The sequence below is a fragment of the Sylvia atricapilla genome, chromosome 2 (assembly GCF_009819655.1).
Source record: "Sylvia atricapilla isolate bSylAtr1 chromosome 2, bSylAtr1.pri, whole genome shotgun sequence".
NCBI classification, from domain to species: domain Eukaryota; kingdom Metazoa; phylum Chordata; class Aves; order Passeriformes; family Sylviidae; genus Sylvia; species Sylvia atricapilla.
In genome coordinates this window covers 77,572,991-77,586,286 of record NC_089141.1, presented here as the reverse complement: position 1 = coordinate 77,586,286, position 13,296 = coordinate 77,572,991, and the positions used below count along the sequence as shown (strand labels likewise).

Here is a 13,296-nt window from a genome sequence, read left to right as displayed (position 1 = left end):
TGCCAAAATACTCAAAAGTACCTTTCCTTCACTCATCTAATGAAACATTCTAATCCTGTCAACCAGTAACGTATTGTTGCAAAGAACAAGTCTGTAATTTAGACTTAATGTAAACCTGTGAGGGAGAGCTATGAGCAGCATCAAATTCTTCTTGTTTCCTACAGGCCTCTGCTAGAGCCAGCCTGTGAACAGGATCCCAGAGCTTTTCCTTACGCTCTTTCTGTGAAACAAAACAGAGGTTCCTCAATATATTAAGAAATTTATGTCGAAGTATGAAGTATATAAAGATAATTTGAAAATTCTGATTTGAGACAACAAAAAAGTTCCATACAATAGTATAAATAAGCAGAAATTGCTACCCAATTTAAAAAAAAAAAAAAGAGTATCAGTAATTTCTGTACTTTTTGCCTCAATGGACCACTGTGAGGAGGAACACTAAGCCACCCCCTGTACTCTGAAAAAAATCACAGAAAACATGGATCAAGTAAATAATAAAAACCAGAGAGAATAGCACTCAGGTGCTGGTTAGCAGCCTAAGGATGTTAGCAAATCACGTACCATGGTGTTCTAACAAAATTAAGAAACAGAACTGTAAAATATGACTATATACCAGAAAGAAAAGATTATTTCTCCTTACCTGAATCCTCTCCTTAAGAGCTTTAGGGTAGATATCATAGCCATTTTTTATGCCAATGTGATATTTGCCTGAAGGATTTACCCAATTTGCTGGAATCTACGGGACAGTATATTTAGAAATATGTTAACTAATGGCATTAAAAAAACTCCATAAATAAAAAAGTCCAACACTGTAAGAGAGCTTAGCAGAACAAACTTGCAAATACTGCCAATTTAATTCCCTGTCTCCATAACAGTAGCTACTGCACTGTTCCAACAAAATGACATGGCATTTTCAATCCAGTTCCCAAAAAAATCAATATCAGTTCATGTGACACTGCTACTGAACATCTTTAAGCATTAGCTCCTCTGATAGTCTACTTAAAAAAACACAAAGCCCCAGCTTTACTCAATTTACAGTAAGGCAGAGGTGTGGGGAAACTATAGTACTATAAATGAAACCTAATATGAGCAAGTATGGTTGGAAGTCATGACAAACATCTGAATATCTCATTTCACATCTTGTTGCAATTTAGACTCAGTATATCAGGATCTACTCATCCTAGTAACAACAGGAAAAGAGCAACAGATTCAGCCTTACAATCACCTTCCATGCAAAATTAAGAAGAAAGCTGACAGCGTGGAGAGATCCAAAGATGTCCTGCCCCCGTATCACAACATCAATCCAATCAGGAAATCGAGAACACGTTAGCAACATCAGTTCTGTGTACCCAAGACCTCTACTAGATTTAGTGTCCACTCTGAAAACCTACACCATTTCTGTTCTATGCATAGTGAGAATTCAGTGAGTCCACAACTAGGTTCTCACTATTTTTCAGTCTCTAAATCTACTCATCAGAAGCTTAACACAATTCCTCTTGTAGCTTATGCAAATGCGGAAAATACTAGCACTTTTAAAGACACAGCTGTGTCTGATACTTATAAAGCGTATTAGCATATTTTCTTCAGCCCATTTCCAAAGCTATATCACATACTGTTTTGAACAAATAATTAAATTATTATCAAGCCCCACAAAAAGTCCTGTACACAGGACAAAAGTCCTCCTATTCAGCTACAGAAAATATTAGAAATAAAGACACTTAAAAATGTAAGAAATACTAAGCAATCTGCATGAAGATGAACTAATGCAGCATTAGGTTTGGGTAAGATCTGGTTTGCTGGATTAGGTTGGGCTAAGGCTGATTTTCTTCACAGTAGCTGATAGGGGCTGTTTTGGATTTGTGCTGAACACTCTTAATAATTCAGGGATGTTATAGCTGTTGCTGGACAGTGCTTGCTCATAGTCAAAACCCCCTTCCAGGCTTTTTCTCTCATCCATCCCAGTGTGCCAGCTGGAGAGGCACAAGGATTTGGGAGGGGACATAGCTGGGACAATTGATTGCAACTGAGCACAGGGATACTCCATACCATATGGCATTATGGTCCGCATGTAAAGCTGGGGAAAGAAGGAAGAAGGGAGGTCATTTAGAATGGTGGTATTTATATTCAAGTTATTTCCTGCTACACCTGCTTGCCCATGGGAAGTGATGAATGCATCCCTTGTTCTCCTTTGCTTGCATGCAAGGCTTTTGTTTTACCTATTAAACAGACTTTATCTTAATGTATAAGTTTTCTCAATTTCATCCCTCTGATTCTCTTCTCTGCATATTGCCAAGGGAAGGCTGAGAAGCTCTATGGTGCTTAGCTGTCAGCTGGGTTTAAACCATAACATCTGGTTAAAACAAAGTAAGTTCTGTAAAAATCAAAACAGGTGCTAAATTTAGCAAAGATAATGTCCAGTGGTGTCCCTGTACTACCAAATACTCACCTTTAAATTTCTTCCAGAAAGACCAGTAATTTCTCCATCTTTAGGTTCTACAATGGTACAGGTAGTTACATCACCACTGCCTGTAGTGTCAATTATATCAATTATCTTCGGTTTCCCATCAGTTGTAATCTGAAAACAGGAACACAGAAAAATTGAAAATGTACTTGACTACCCTTTAGAACATAAACCGGGGAAGTTTTGTTGTTAAAAATATCAACTAGCTTTTTCAAACACCCAACATTTAACTGAACTACATAAAACCAACTTGAACTCAAGACAAATTTTCAAAGAACTAAGACGAACATGTCCATCCTTCGGGTTCATACAAATCCAGTTACTTCTAATAAGGATTTAGAAGAGAAACAAGTAAAAACACTGTATCAACAAAGCACAGACAGCCTCAATTTAAAACCAAGCCTAAATTTGCAAAAAACATATTTGCAAAAACTACTATTTGTTTTTATATTATTTGCTGTGTTGCTTCTGACCCCTCATTCTGGACAAATTTTATAGTAATGAGTGCACAAGAAAATGAAAGGTGCTGAAGTACAAGCTCTCACAAGCAGAAGTCTCTTAACTGAGTCTAAAAGAAGCTAAAGGGAACACAAGTTACTATAACCTTATTCTTCCTGTTTCAAAGATTCTGCTTTGTGCTTTACTCCATTTGAACTGGTAATATCTATGGCTATAAGGAGTCTGGAAAGATGTTATAGCAGCCTCCCAGGACTTAAAGAGGGCCTCTAAGAAACCTGGAAGCAACTTTTTACACAGTATAGGCAGTGACAGGATGAGGAAGAATGGCTTTAAACTAAAGGAGACTATCAGACTAGTTTTAAGGAAGAAATTTTTCACTGTGAGAACAGTGAAACACCGGAACAGGTTGGCCAGAGAGGTGGTGGATGCCCCACCCTTGGAAACATTCAAGGTCAGGTTGGATGTGGTTCTGAGCACTCTGATCTAGTTGAATATGTCCCTGCTCCTTGCAGGGAGGCTGGACAATATGGCCTTTCAAGGCCCCCTTCAACCCAAACCATTTTATGATTATAGACTCATAAAAAAAATACAAATTGATCACATATACATATTTTTACAAGTTCTATATCAAAGACTGATAAAAAAAAGTAAAGAAATCAATCATCTTCCTAGTATCTCCTATACATTAACTACACTGAAAGTGAAAAAAGCTTCATATTCAGAAAAGCAGCAACATTTGCTTTTTTCTACCCTTTATATATATATGGTATTGTTGCCCTTGTTCTCTATTAATAATTTTGGTGTTGGACATAAGGGCAGAAGGTTGTTTTGTTCAAATAAATGCTCTGGAATTGTGAATTCAGCTACTGGAAGTTATCAACACATTCAAACTGTTTCATAAAAGTCACTCTGATGCTGCCAAAAGGACAAGAGTCATGCTCTTATCACATCTCAGCACATAACGATAGCTACTTTCATGGTCTCAAATTCTGATGGCTCAAAAAAAAAAAAAAACAAAACCCAAAAACCAAACAAAAACCCAACCAAAACCCATACAACCCAAAAAACAACCTCTTAAAAAGTCACTAACATGAAACCAACCCAGACAAGTAACAAGCAACACCTGCAATGAAAACAGGCTTAAACAGATTAAAAAAAATAAAAAGAACAAACCCCAAATATTCCAAACTCATTTCAACCATAAAAACAGCATTGATTTCATTTCCCAGAAGGTAACAAATACAGCTTTTGAATAGGCCTGCTAGGGTAGAACTTTCATGACAGAAACCAACACTCTACTCTGTTCACAGAAATTCAAGTTCATTGAAGAAAACCTTTAAAGCACCTTAAACCTGGTGAAACACTGGCTGACAACAGTTATACAGCAGTGAAAATTTACTTGGGGAACAGTGTGTAAGCACTAAACCATATACTTTTCGAGCATTCGTAATTAGTGTCTTCAATGTTGGTCACAATTCATACAAAAGTCAAGAGCTGCTCCAATACTAAAGCAACTGCAAGCCAAAGCTGAAATTAGCAGCACGGGACATTTTTCAATATGCCTCTACTCAAAGTCAATTATTCAGCGATCAAAGTACAAGAAAACAAGAACGAAAATGTGATCCAAGGTGACTTGTTTAAAGGAGGCAAGTTATACAGCAACAGGTGGCCAGAACACAGATTTATGCTGCAACAAGCTTGGGTAGTTTTAGAAGTTGTTTCCTAGCCTGAAAGACAAGGTGCAACTCCTACACTCTACGGGCTCTTTGCCTCCTAGCTGAAACCTAGCAGGCCCACACATGCACGTGAGTTTGTACTGCCAGAACAAACAAATCAGAGTCTTTCAGTCAGACACAAGAAACTCAGAGTTTCAGCTGGTCTGAGGTTCAGTTCCTAACAGCAGCACTCCAGACAGGTTCACGGTAATTTAGTGCAAGTAACCGATACGGCAGCTCCTGCTGCCCTGAAGTGCTCTTCGGCACGCTGCCCACCGGCAGCAACGCCAGAGTGAAACTCACGAGCTCAGCTCAGTTTTCTGTTGCCAATCTTGTCATTCGGAGCTTAAAATTATGATAAAAAATAATCAAGTGACCTTAATCAATTCCCTTATGTGAACAGAAGAGTCCTGAAGTAATGAATTGATTACAGTCAGAAGGCACATTTTAGTACCTTTTGCATTAAAATTAAAAAAAGAGAATTTTTATACAATTAAAAGTATTTCATACTGTATTTAGGAAAAAAATCCCCAATCCTGCCTTCATCATCACGGCTTACCTATAGGCATTTGAAAAACACATTAGTAGTTTAATACTGAAAACTACTTTGCTGTTTATACCTTTCTGCTTGAAGTCTGAAAATCCTACTTACGTGTTAGTTCTGACTTTGTAAAGCAAATAAATTAGACTGAGAACACCAAAATTAATCTATGTGCATAATCCTGGCAACTGATCAGTGATAACACAAGTAGAGGAGCACCAGTATCTTTGACAATCACAACAGAAAAGGGAAAGCCAGATGCATTTGAGAATGTTTTTGCCAGCCCATACAATTACTGACCCCAACTGAAAGCTACTGCACCCACAAGAGATGAACAAGTTCTTCAGCACTTTAGTCATGGGACAGCTGATCATCATCATCACAAATAAAATAATTTCCAAGCCAATTTTTTTCAGCTCAGTACTGAAAAGCAAGCAAAACCAAACTAGCTGCTACTGCTAAAAAGCTGTCACATAAAAGTACAAGTTAATGCTAATAAATAATAATTCCAAATGCTACTTCACAAAATAAATAAATTTACCAGAAGTGAAACGAACTGACTTCTCTATCATGAAACATAAGAAGCCACAATAGGAACGGAAAGGACAGGGTGGAGCTGAGCAAAGACTGTACATATACAACCACAACACTCCATTAAACACACCTAAAATTTCATCAGTCACTGTGCCTTAATGAGGAATTACAAACCATGACTTAGCAGACAGTAGGAAATACATTCGACCAAGAGCACTGTAAAGGAAAAAACACTCACATGAAAGAAGCAGACAAACTAAACTTTACAGCTGGGGTCAACTGGTGGAAAAGCAATGGAAGAGGAGGTGAAAGGAATTCCCCAGAGGGCAGTGGTTACAAAAGATTCATAAAGAAAAGGAAAATAAGTACAAGATAGATTATGTTTTATGTATCAAAAAAACCCCAACGAACAGGAAACAGATCTTCTTAGGTTTGTTAAGCTTAACAACTATTCTCTCTACAGCAGCAAGCATCCAGGGAAGAATAAAAAAATAATGTTTCCCTGTTAAGCTGTCCCCAAACCTTTCTGTCCCTCAAAATGGGAACAAACAGTGCTATCGATGTTTACAAACCAGGTCACAGAATCAACAAACAAAGGAACCCTATCCAGGAATGAAACACTAGGGAGCAGCAAAGAAATTAATTGTTTTGTTTGACTGAGAACTCCACTATATTCAAACCAGGGTAGCTCATTTTAGCCTGTAATTATTGTCATTAACCAGAACTCAAAGTTGTAATACCTATTAACCTTGCTACAGATAATGTCTCCTCTTCCCTCTAAGCAACTGATTCAACTCTTGCAGATCTAACTCTACGCCAGCCCAGGAACTGACAAGAAGAGCAACAGTAAGAAAAAGTAGTAGCAGCAAAGACAGGGATGTAAAAAGAAAATTCCAGAAACTGGCTCAAGGTTAGAAACTATTCTTGCAGTACAGCTATGCTGTGTCACTGCCTATGCTCAGGACACTGATTCACTGCATCCAGGCAAAATGTAAACTGGCAAATACTCCAGAGAGTGAGGACATTCTCTTGCTGAAGAAACACCAAAGCCATTCCAGGCTGGGTGCTGCCTATGCCTCCTTTATAACTCCCTGTGCAGTAAGTCTCCCCAAGCTGTAGTTCAGAAAGATCCTTAAGCCAGGTCTATTAAGTGGGAAGTGTGGAAAGATGACACAACTTCTTGACGTGTTTTTCTAACAACCCTGCAAATTTACTTCTCTCACCCACTGCAACACGAATTCCACATCGTGCCCTCCAAATATCTTACATCTTTTACAAATCTTTTATTACACTACCTGAAATTTTATCCTGTGCGTAAAGAAAATAGGTTGGAGAAAACTGATATGGTCAACATGGAGATCATGATGCTTTATAAATACCCCTCAAGAGCCTTGGGTCACCTACATCAGAACAAAGCTTCCCACTACTGCCAAAAATTCATACTGAGATTCTGTTGTTGCTGCTGACCACTACTCATTCATAACCTCTAGAAACTAAGGGGTTTTTGCTCTCATATGTGAAACTTCAGAACTATGCACATCATTCAATTTATACTCCCATCTTCCTGTCTTCATTACTTTCTACTCTGCCCTCGGTATTATCATGCTTTCCTTTTGGTTAACTTTCATTAAGCTTACCAATTACTCTTCCACTTACCCACAACTTCTTGCCAAAAGCAGCAGCTTCCTTTCAGCTTAAATCAATCAAAGTTACAGCTGCCTATTCTCTCCTTCCACCCAACCTGTCCTCTTACCTCATCCTCTAGTTTAACCGAATCCCATAGGTCACTGCAGAACACGGAACTAACGATCTGCCAGGGTCAGCCCCTGAATGGTCACTTAGGAGTCAATTCTACACCAAAGAAAGGGTAGAAACCAACACAAGCCCTGCTTAGTCAAAACAAAACAAAACAACGCGTTCAGCGGCCAAGTGAGTTGCATATAACTCGGAATCATTCTTCCACGGACCCTCCTGCCATCACTCAGAGAAAACATGTTGACAAGAAATCAAAGGCAGCAGTGACACAAAACGCCACATGCAAACTCACAAGATAAAGAAATGTTAAGACACAAGGGTTAAAAGAAGTGCGTGCTGAGAAATGCCCAAACTGATATCACACACAGAAATTTACAAAACCGACATAGTGACACAAAGTTGGCAGATAAAAAAAAAAAAAAATCTGTCAGAATAGAATTTGATACAGGCTGTTACTGCAATAAAACGCACGAGAAATAAAATGAGAAAGACGGGTATGCAAATTGTGCCAGAAATACACTTTTCATGTAAAAGACCTAGGCGGCTGTGCGTAGCCTCGAGCTACCTACTGCCGAAGTAATGCTAAGGTTTAACAAAAACACAAAGCGTTCTTTTGTAAAGAGCTCCGCGTGAGAGAAAGCAGCCCAAGAGATTTAAGTGCCATAACACGCCCGTGGACGGCTTAGGAGGAGGATCCTCACAGCAGCGCCCGGAGTGACCGGCGCGGAGCCCCTGCCATCTGCCCGCCCTCCCGCACCCGAGACCCGCTCACGGGTGCCGGGCGGGAACCGCGAGCGAGCACACAGCCCCGCCGCAGGGACAGTCCCCGCCGCAGGGACAGTCCCCGCCGCAGCCCTCCGGGGCCTCCCTTGCTCTCGCCGCCACCGCTAGCTCGGGCCGCCCGAGTGCCATGGCCGCTCCCGTACTCGTCCCCGTCCTCCCGGGGTCGGCCCGGCGGGACGTGGGAGCTCCTCGCCGGCCGCGCCGTGACCCGAGGCCGCCGCCGCCCCGCTCTTACCTGCATGCCGGGCGCCCCGGGGTCAACGCCGGTGTCCAACACGGCCAGCAGCACCCCCCGCCCGTCGAAGTCGGGGAAGCGGGCGAGGAAGGCGGCGGCGCCGGTCTCCTTCTTGGGCAGGAGCCCGTGAAACGGGAACGGCTCCTCGGCGGCGGCCGCCATGGCGCGAGACCGGGGCGCGGGGCCGCTGGGGCGGGGGGGACAGGCTGCGAGAGGCCACGGGAGGGCGGCGCATGCGCGGTGACGCCCCACCGGCCCGCGGGGACGCGCACCCCCTCGCGGCCCGCGGCGCGAGCAGCACCGGAGGTAAACTGACCAATAGAGAGGCGAGGAGGGTGGGGCCTGCCGTGGAGGCAGCCAATCACAGGAGGGACGTGTTCCACGCGCCGGGGTTGTGGCGGCCACGTACGGCGGCGGCGGGAGCCGAGGGCACCTTCCAGCGCCGCTCCCCGCGGGCGGGGCCCTGCGGCCTCCGCGGGCGCGCCCCGCCCCGCCCCTGGGCTCCCCGCCGGTCTCGGCCTGCCGCCCCTGCGAATCGAAAACGGAGTCAGGGAATCAGTTACGTTGGAAAAGACCGCTGAGCTCATCAAGTCCTAGCTATGATCGAACGCCACCATGTCAAGCAGACCACGGCACTGAGTGCCAAGTCCAGCCTTTCCTTAAACACGTCCAGGGACGGTGACTCTGCTATCTCCCTGGGCAGTCCATTCCAATATCTAATCAGACTTTCTGTGACGAATTTCCTCCTAGTATCCAAACTGAACCTCGTCTGCACACGTCTTGAGGCCGTTTCCTCTGCTGTCGCTGGTTGCGTGCGAGGAGAGGCCGACCCCCGCCTGACGGCGCCCTCCTGTTAGGCGGCTGTAGGGAGCTGTAAGGTCACCTCCGAGCCGCCTTTACTCAAATAACCCACGTGCAAGCATTTACTTAATGATTTTTTTCTTCGGCTGCTGCTGATTCATTGTTCAGGGTAAACAGGTCCCGCGGTGGCAGTACCACTGCAACTGTTTAGCAAAGAGCAGAAAAAAAATCCCAAAACCAAAACCCAACCAACCAAAAACCCCAAACAAGCAAATGAAACCCCAACCACACACACACAAACAAACCGCCAAGGAAACCCACAAAAAATTCCAACAAAACAAACAACCCCAACAACAACAACAACCAAACCCAAAAGAATACCTAAAGGGGAAAAAAATAACACCAACCCAAACCGAAAAGAGTACCTAAAGGTTATAGGGAGCTCAAAATAAAAAGTACTGGTGAAGTTGTTAAGGGAAAAATTTCAACTTTGAACAGAGGTCAGAGGTTTCAAAGGTATTTTTCTAGCTTTCATGCTCACATACAAACTTGCAAAAGAACTTGAGCTCTGGAGTACCGGAAAACACACGCACAGAACGTCTTTTGGCAAGGTGCCTTGTTTGTAGTGCTGATATGGGCCTCTTCAGCCATTTTTGCTGGTAAAAGTGTAAACCTGGTTGATTTCTGGGGGACCACTTAGTTTTCTTCAGGCAAGCTTCTATTTGGAGTCACCTTGGCAGACAAAGATAGTTGTGAATCCACATGTTCACTGTGTAGCAATGGGGATTTTAACTTCTGAAAGCTTTTCTGTGTATGTATATGTGTTTCACAGATCGGATGAGATTATTATGGGATGTTTGTCAGACATTGATATTCACTGAAATGGAGCTGGCATTTGTTCTTTCTCTAGGGGCAGCAACAGGGGTATTTAATTTATTTTCCCCATTTTGTCAGCTACTATCAGCATTGTCTTCCAGCTCGCTAATGGCTTTAGTGATTTTTATGCAAGTACCAAAATAAAACTGAAGAGCACTGCCCTAAAAAGGCACAGTATTAAAAAAATAAGGGAAAGCTGTACCATATGAACATAGTATGTAACTCAATCTGCTCACCACTTTGGTTTTCAATCATAAATCAAAATTTTACATTTTGATGTCTAGATACCATGTGCTTCAAATGCTGATGGTGTCTGACTGCCATAGATGATTTTTTTTAATTACATAAAGCTTTGACTGATCTTACCACAGTGGAGAGAATTATTCCGACAGGATGGTTGTTCATTTGTTTAATACCTAATTCTCTGCCCATTTGAGTTTAGTTTTCCTTTTGTTTATTGTTGCTAGTGCGTCTCAATGGAAGGGAAGAAGCTTGTATTTCTGGCAGCATGTTAACATGAACAGAAGTCTCATTTGTCCTGTTCCTAGTATACTTTGAGACATTAAACTACAACAAATTCTCAAAATATTTCACATCCCATTCCATGAAAAAGCTGTATGTTATTAATTGGAAAAATTTATTACCTGCCCTGAGAATTTCTTCCCTGTTCCGTTGCCTTGGTCTCAAAGTTATACCACAAACAACTTATCTAATTAGCAGGTACATATTGTTCAGGTATGTATAAATTATATGCAGTGCCAAGTAGCAGGGCAGGCTCTGCAGGAAAATCCAGGATCTGAGGAAGGTGTGCCAATCAACTTTTAACAGACTTGAAAGAAAGAAAAAGCTTAATTTCAGTGACAGTCTTCAAAATGTAACTATTTTGTTAATTGTATGATTAAAACTGTAGTGTTAGGACATGAGCTTAAGGATAAAGTTGTGCATCTTACTGAGACTCTGCAGATCCTGAGCATGCTGAGAATTTTGGAATTTTAAACTTAATCCTGCTCTTCTCTTGTTTCTTATGTTTGGTGTGCTAGGTAAACAGTTGGACTAACACTCCCAAGTCCTCCACAAAAACATGTCTTTAAGCACCACATCTACATCTATTCAAATACTTCTAGGGATGGTGACTCAACCACTTCCATCATGGCCAGCCTGTTCCAGATGGGGAAAAACTTTTTCTCAGGACCTGTAGCAATAAGGCAACTAAAAGAGGGCAGATTCAGAATGGATATAAGAAAAGTTTGTTTTATGATGAGAGTGGGGAAACACAACAGCTTGCCCACAAGAGGTGGTGGATGCCCTATCCCTGGAAGCCTTTAAGGTTATGTTGGATGAGGTGCTGAGGAACCTGATCTAGTTGGAGATGTCCCTGCTCATTGCAGGGAGATTGGACTAGAGGACCTTTCAAAGTCTCTTCCAAAACAAACCATTCTATGATTCTATGAACATCTGACCAGTTAGCTAGATTCCCATGGGCATTAATGCTCCACACAGATTCTTCTTTAAATACTCCCAATATGGATGTGCTTCTAGGTCTGCATCTGAGACCTGGCAAAGCTGTTCCGGTCTTGACAGTCATGAGTGATTCCTCATATTGCTCACATGTCAGGCCTGTCAGGATGTGGAGCTGGCCAGCAATCTCCTTTGATTTCATGTGCAGCCTAATGCACTGTGGATGAGAAGGTTGAGGACATCTGCTGCATCTTCTGCCTGATGTTACATCCAGAAGTCCTGTTCTGGGCCTCAAATCTCTTTTCTGTCTGAGCATGCATCTTTCTGCAAATGAAATGCTCTATCTGTTGCATGGTTCTCTCTCTGAGTCAGGCAGTTCTGTTTTGCATGGAAACATCCCAAAGCGAACCCAAAACAACATGACCTATTATCTTTCTAGTACAGGCATTGACATGAACGTAGAAGTACTGCGCTGTTCGTTCTTTCTCTACTTAATGTTAAATTATTCTATTCAAAGTATCAATTGGAGTTGCACATGAACTCTAAATTTCAGTTGCAGCAATTACCTTAGTCACTACGTTTCAGATTTCACCCACTCCTTCTTTCAACCCTGCCTCAGTTACAACATGTGGAGAGGAGGAATCATCCTACCAGTTAGGCCGTGAGAGGATGTGTTTGATCAAATTGTATTAGGCAAGGAGGCACTTCAGTATTCTGAGTGGGGTCATTAATTACCAAGGTGCTCAGTAGAGACCCTTCCTTATTCCCCCTTTATGAGAGAGTACTGGCTTCAGGGAGTAATGGGGATAGATGATCTTTTAACAGGGCAGATGTCAAGATTTTACTTAATTCCTGCCATTCCTTTCCCATTGGCTCTTGTTATTTGCTGTGTAAGCATAAAACAACAGTAATCCTGCAGAAGAAGCAGTTTCCCACTCCTTCCCAGCCTGATCCTCGGCCCTTCACTCTCATTCTTCTGCTTCCCCAGTCACTTGTGCTGGTGTGGCTTCGTGATGGAACCGATAAAGGAATAAACCTGGCTGAAAATTATCCCACATAAGCAGTTGGGAACTGATATCTGAGACAGGCTCTTGAACCACCTCTTCCATGCTTATGCTGGTGCAGAGTGGAGATGATCCAGCACAGTACTCCTCAGTTAAACACACCATGGAACTAAGGCACTACATGAGGGAACTTGGCCACTGCATGTGGCCCACAACACACTCTGTCAGGGAAACTGCGTTTACAGAATTTGGGGTTTTTTTACCAGGTCCTGCACTGAGACTTCTACAAAGTGCCTGGAGAGCTATGAGCCTGCGTAAATTTTTTTGTGTGTATCTATTTAATAAAGATTTTCTGAGAAGACTCCATCCCAGCTCTTTTTTCTTTGTTTACTACTGAACAGTTCAGCATGTACAAGGGTATCAAATCTGCAGAGTGGACTGTTTAATGCTCTTTCTTCACAGAGAGGAAAATATTTACTCATCTTTTAGTTTTGATAAATAATCCTCCTTAATCCTCTTCAGCTTTGTCTTCAGGAAATTCTTTACTTGGATAGGTCAATTTGTCATGTCTTTCCCTTGATAAATATAAAATTAAAAGATCATTGCATATTTATAAAATTATGAGATCATCAGTGAACAACAGCTGGCATTACTCTCCAACATAATCATATCTCAGA

General features: G+C 42.1%; 1 protein-coding gene across 3 annotated transcripts in view; it reads right to left on the bottom strand.

The window, feature by feature from the left end:
• Positions 1–8,728, bottom strand: part of TPP2 (tripeptidyl peptidase 2) — a 50,828-nt gene extending 42,100 nt beyond the window's left edge. For 2 of the 3 annotated variants that reach the window (XM_066313497.1, XM_066313498.1), the window contains exons 1-4: positions 8,481–8,726; positions 2,444–2,572; positions 638–733; positions 116–220 (exon numbers count right to left, since the gene is read on the bottom strand). In XM_066313497.1, the coding sequence (XP_066169594.1) occupies positions 116–220; positions 638–733; positions 2,444–2,572; positions 8,481–8,642 (492 nt within the window). In that variant the 5' untranslated portion in view covers positions 8,643–8,726. Of the gene's footprint in view, positions 1–115; positions 221–637; positions 734–2,443; positions 2,573–8,480 lie in introns of all 3 variants that reach the window. The other variant, XR_010742972.1, reaches the window with a different exon arrangement.
• Between the last annotated feature and the right edge of the window lie 4,568 nt (positions 8,729–13,296).